The 6,388-nt window shown below is 42.4% G+C and overlaps 1 protein-coding gene across 1 annotated transcript; it reads right to left on the reverse strand.

The window, feature by feature from the left end:
- Positions 1-2,037: 2,037 nt before the first annotated feature.
- Positions 2,038-5,537, reverse strand: LOC115403286 (C-X-C chemokine receptor type 2-like). Its single transcript, XM_030112147.1, has 2 exons — positions 5,454-5,537; positions 2,038-4,174 (listed from the first exon to the last, which is right to left on the reverse strand). The coding sequence occupies exons 1-2, from the start codon at positions 5,484-5,486 to the stop codon at positions 3,152-3,154; spliced, it is 1,056 nt and encodes a 351-aa protein (XP_029968007.1). The 5' UTR covers positions 5,487-5,537; the 3' UTR covers positions 2,038-3,151.
- Positions 5,538-6,388: the final 851 nt, after the last annotated feature.

Genomic DNA, 6,388 nt, shown 5'->3' on the forward strand with positions numbered 1-6,388 from the left:
CTTTGGGGAGAACAAAGTTGTTTTTAAAGAGTCCTAGTGAGGCCTGAAGATTCCAAGCGGTTAGTGTCCAATGGAGGAATTTATGTTTGGATTAGAAATGACTGCAGTGCCGAGTATGCTTAAGGAGTCTGAAGTGTTTACTTTAGAACCTTAACCTCACTTCTAGTAAACACTCTCTTTAACTTTTTATTGCAACATATTGCTGCTGCTACTGTTTACTCATGTCCTGGAAATGGGTCAGTTAAAAGTGTTGCGCTGTTACTCTAATGGACATTTTACTGGATTGACCATTTCCAATATGTATATGGGAGTGAATATTAATTCAAAAGATCATAAGGTATAACCCCCCCCCCCCCCCCCCCCCACTTCCTCTTTTTATTGGATTAAAACAAGATGTATCGAGCATTTCTCGAGGTTGTGTTTTGGTCATCTCTTCTCACCGCTATTTGTAATGAGCCATTGGGCACAGTGCACTGATGACATGCATGATCCTGGACAGATTCCCAGAATGCATTTGTGATGATTCATGTAGCTTCCAGTATCTAATCAGCTGCATCATTTAAAAAGTTAGGGGAATACCCCCAGAATCTTCTTGTCGACATAGTGACTTTTGTTTCTCAAAAATAATAAACAGTGAATCATTGAAAAAAAACCACAGTGAGCAGGTTCATTGGTGAACTGAAGAGGTTGAAATGATATTTAACAGAGGAACAAATCAACAGCAGAGACAGAAACATGGCTCGAGCTCTGAGCATGAAGCAGCAGTAAATCCTGTTGAAAGGTGCTGAGGTGCGGTGCCAAACAATACCGATCAGTGCCGGGCAGCGCCGAGGACGAGGAGCGCGGTGCGTCGGACCGCTGCACAGCGGGGCACACGGAACACAGAGCGTCGTGGCGCCCCTTGTACGACCGCGGCGCCCCCCTCGGGACGTGGCGCCCTAGGCGGCCGCCTAGTTCGCCTATGCCTAGAGCCGGCCCTGGCGTCACGTTTGTTGAACCACACATTTCAACATAAGTGCTTCATGAATGAACGTTGCTGGTCAGAGAGATTGCAATAGATGTTTCATCACTTCTGCCTGTTATTATCTGATTGCAAGTCATTTTCTCTTCATATACACTATTCTAAGTGGGCTTAAAACCCAGTGTTTTGCAAATATAGACACAAGATTCGCGACAGAACAAAATCTTAAATACTACAGGACAATGCATTAAACGACATTAACAACACGGAAAGGGCTAGGCAATAATTTGTCGACATTTGAATGGTGACAGTCAGGCTTCTGACGTATTGTCTTTCTTTCTTTTTTGCAGGACAGTGGTGAAGACAGTGTTGCAAGAGGAGAAAACACTTTTTTGAGGATATCCGTTTGAGATTTTTATCACAGTTTTTGAAAACTGTTTTAAAACTTGTTGAAGCACTTTCCCAAAAGGCTTGACCACATATAAATTAAATTTCTGGTATGTACCAACTTTAAAACAAAACTTACAAAAGTAATGAAAAAATGTGAACACAATGCTGAAAACAGCGAATCTGTAGATATTTAGAATAAAAAAATTTTGAACCCCCAAACACTCCTAAAATAAACAGATATTAAAGTGGCAGAAGAGGTGAGAGACACCGATTTCTGCCTTTACCAGGTGGTTGTGACCATTAAAGGTTGTCACAGTGGTCACTGCATATTGTCGAGGAGCCACATGAGGTCAAGCAAGGTAACAGCCTCTAATAACAATCTAACCAGTGATCTGAGCAGTTAAGATTACGCTGGTGACACGATTTCTTAAATTATCTTTTCTCGCTAACTGCAGCAGGAAACAGGAAATCTGCTGACAGTACATGACAGGAGCAACACATCCTGGACACATCTGAAGTTCACGACAGGGCAAACAGAGAGAAACTTATAGATTGATGAAATAGTGCCATAGTAAACTTTGATTTGAAACTTCAGTTTTGTGGTGCAGAGTGTAAGTGATTAAAAAAAGTCTTTATTTTCAGAAAAAGGGTTACAATCTTTAAAAAAAAACAAAAACAAAGCCAGTTTATTGAAATCTTCTGGTACAAAATACAGTGAAATATCCAAAAAATATTTTTAAAAAATCCTATTGATGTTAGATCATTTTACAAACTCACTCTGACAGCGTGGCTTTGGGGCTGGTTTGGTTGTAGTGAGTTACTTTTCATGGCAGCATCCCTGATACCTCAGCTCAGGTGTTGTGCTGTGTTCCTCTCTCTATAAATAAATCTCTTTAAAAAAAAATCTGTCTTCTTTTAAATCTTTAAAATTTGCCTGGAGGCTCGGTGGGTCAGACTGGAGCCTTTTGAGGACCGATATCAGGATTTGTCTTTTTATTTCTTTTATCATTACTGACTTTGACAGCATTTCAATCAAACAAAGCCCAAATTCGGACGGGCATAAGTGATCACAGAAAGACAAGTTTTCATGCATTACTTGTGTAAACCTGAAAACAAAATTAAAACAAGAGTGAAAATACATCAATGCATTTATAATTGTTATCACAAAATTTCCACTTACTCGGGGTAACATAATCTGAATCCACCAAACGCACAAAAAAGCCAAACTAGCAGAAATAAACAGGCACACACACACACAAAATAGACAACAATTGATATGTTTTCGTGAATAAGTCATCAAAGAAAACAGTTTATCAACAGTAGGAAAATTTAAAGAAAAGTAAAAACATTTTGCAAACCAGTTAAGTTCATGGTTGTTGAATCTGCTATATTGCTTTGAATTTCATGTTTAAAATTCTGTCGTTTTGCATTTTGAAGCCGTTTTCAGCCCATATCGCAAATTGTTCATCAGTCCAAATTATCAGTTGAACCAATCTCTAAAGCACTAACTCTAATTACACGATTAATGTGATTTAAAAAAAAAATCTTTGACAGCCCTGCATTAATTAATTGCAATTAATATGATAAATTCCGACAGCCTAATTTTCTGTCCAAATAATTTCAACATTACTTTTTTAAAAAATCAAATACTGTACTGGGAGGAGGCTATCAGTTGTTTCAAGGTTAGCTTCTCAGTGGGAACTTGAATTTATGTCTGGAGTTACTTACAGTACCTTCAGTTATAAACATTGACTCACACTGATAAAAGCAACCACCGCTGGAGTGGACGGAGCTCCTCCATCAGACCAACACCGAGGAGTTCCTGGATCTGACGCTCCCGGCGCTGCTCCTCCTGCTCGCTGCCTGAAACCTCTGGCAGAGGCCACATTTGGAAAGAGCCAAGGCCAGCTGCCTTCGAAACTTCTCGCCAATGAAGGCGTACAGCACCGGGTTGACTGCGCAGTGCATGAAGGCCACCAGCTTGGTCACGTTCAGAACCATCTCCACCACATACTGGGTCTCACACAGCCACTCTCGCCTCATGAGCGTGTCGATCAAGATGGTGACGTTGTAGGGCAGCCAGCAGAGGATGAAAGCCAGCACTACGGCCAGGATGACGCACATGGCCTTGTGCTTTTGCTGATTGCGCGTCTGAAAGAGTGTTGCCACGGTCCAGCCGTAGCACACAGCCATCACCAGCAATGGCAGGAAGAAGCCCACGGAGTGCTGCAGGATGCGCACGCTCACCCTCCAGTGGTCACTGCTCTTGGCGGTTACGTTGTCATAGCAGATGTACTGACCCAGGTCGTCGTCGTACATGCTCTCCCTCTTAATCATCGCTGGTAGGGACAGGCCGACGGCCACCAGCCACACCACGCCGCAGATCACCCTCACCTGCAGGTGATGGGAGGACGAGACCCGAGTGGCTCTCACGATGGCGAAGTAACGGTCCACGCTGATGCACGCCAGCAGGAAGACGCCGCTGTACACCGACGCTTCCTGGAAGCCCGAGAGGAGCTTGCACAAGAATCCGCCGAAGATCCAACCATAGTGAACATCAACGGCCCAGAAAGGGAGGGTCAGACAGAAGAGCAGGTCTGCCAACGCCAGGTGCAACAAGTAGACCTCTGTGGTGGTTTTCCTCATGCTACACACCACATACACGACCACGCTGTTGCCCATGAGGCTGATGACAAACACAATCATGTAGACAATCAGCAGACCCAGGGAATTGAATCCAGGCACGATCAATTCGCAGGGAGCAAAGGAATCTCCCTCGTCCCACGAATATGTATCATTAGGGAGTTGCTCGTACTTTTCCATCTGAGGAAATAGAAACAGAAAAGGAACATTTTTCACAATTTTTTTTTTAAATCAACAACAGTGAATCCTTTGTGATGTTCAGACGAAGCGTCAAGAATCACTGTCTTTATTTCTTAAAGCCACTAGATGGTGCTGTCTGTTCAAGAAATGTTTGAGAGCACATCTCATTGCCAGTCCTCCAGCCCCTATCTTAGAACCAAGAGTGCCATCTAGTGGTTTCAGAAACTAAAGACGGCGCTTCATGAAGCTCCAAAAAGCTTCATCTGTGCATCTCCAGTAATCCTGAATTTAGTCTGATTGCTCCCCACCAAGACATTCAGCTCATAGAAATCACGCTCCCTGTCCTTGGTGTCAGTTCCGCAGCCCAAAACGTGGAAGCTACATTTGATCATAACTTCAACTTAGAGACTTCCAAGTCATCTCTGCTCCGGATTGAACAGAAGACATCAGACACCTCAAAGACTTATTTTCTCTCCCCTGGCTTCCTGTAAGTCTCGTGGTAAAGAATTGAATTGTTACTGAAGCTCATCATGAGTTGATTCTGGACCATTAGAAGTCTGTTTGTGATTTCAGATCAAAAAACTAGAGGTGACGTAACTTTTCCTCTCTTTGGACCCTCACACCCAGGAACAGCCAACCCGAGGCTGCAGAACTACTCACTTCTTTTTATTCACATCTTCTATTCAGACGATGGTGTCGTTTTATAAATTCATCTTCTGTTACCACTCATCTTGTTCAGGGCCACGGGGTGCTGGAGCCAATCCCAGATAACTTGTGGTTTGAGGGCAGGGTATGCCCTGGACAGGTTTACAGTTCATCACAGGGCAATAATTTATATAATTTTATCAATATCCTTATTTGTTCAAGTTATTTTGACTTCAATATATTTTCAAGTGTTCCTTTTGGTTCAACAATATCATTCTTCATGCTTATTATTGCGCAAATAGCAAAAAATAAGTTCTCAATATGGAGAAAAAGGACTTAAAAATTCAAGCATTTTAAAAAGCATTCTTTTTGTTGCATGTTTCATGTGTGATCTATAGGCTGCAGCACATAAACACGTCATTTAGTTCCTGTAGTATAAGCAAACATGTAAAACAGTTTTATATCTAAAGTTTAGAAAAAAAGTGTTTTCAATAGATTTGACAAACTTCATGTAGCTATTGATATCTTCTAAGTGTGAGCTGTTCTTAAAAACAGATTACCTATATATCTAAAATGTACTTACACAGAATTGTCACATTTCTTAAGTAAATAACTGATCAGTTGTGGCATTTACCTGTTCTTCACCCTCTGCTTGATGTATGAGCATCAAATACAACGGAGCAGAAAGCTGCAGCTCGGTTACTTTTCTGTGCACAGAGTAAACAGGAACAAAGTTCTTAGCCAAGGAGTTTGTGTGTGTGTGTGTGTGTGTGTGTGTGTGTGTGTGTGTGTGTGTGTGTGTGTGTGTGTGTGTGTGTGTGTGTGGTAAGAGAAGTAAGCAAAACATGCCTTTTATCTGATCTGATCAAATCTCCCTTTCTCTCTCTCTCTCTCTCTCTCTCTCACACACACACACACACACACACACACACAGTCTTGTATTTCTATCCTTGTGGGGACCGTCCATTGACTCCCATTCATGTCTAGCCCCTAACCCTGACCCTTACCCTAACCCTAACCCACACCACAACAAAGCCTAACCCTAAAGAAATGTTTTTGCACTTTTACTTTTTTCAGTAACAACAACATGGTCAAGAAAACACTGTTTCTCCTACTTAGGACCGGAAAAAGGTCCCCACAAGGCACGTCGTTCCACGTTTTGCTATTCTTGTGGGGACATTTGGCCCCGACAAGGATAGAAATACAAGAACACACACACACACACACACACACACACACACACACACACACACACACACACACCAACCACACACATAGCAAGCCATTTGTTGATTCTACACTGGGGAATTATACGTTTACGAGGGTGTACCCAAAAAAAACCGGAATTTGATTATAACTTTTTATTTATGACATTTCAAAATAAAACACCACCGTCGCCTTCAAAATAAGCCCCATCTGCATTCATGCAGCGCTCCAGCCGTGTCTCCCACTTCACCAATGCGTCGTCAGACCCGCGCGTAAAAGTGCCATTTTATGCAGGCTGCGATTTTTCTGTCACCTCCTCCACATCTGCAAACCGCTGTCCCTTCAGCTCTTTCTTCAACTTGG

Source organism: Salarias fasciatus, chromosome 16 (assembly GCF_902148845.1).
Source record: "Salarias fasciatus chromosome 16, fSalaFa1.1, whole genome shotgun sequence".
NCBI lineage: Eukaryota > Metazoa > Chordata > Actinopteri > Blenniiformes > Blenniidae > Salarias > Salarias fasciatus.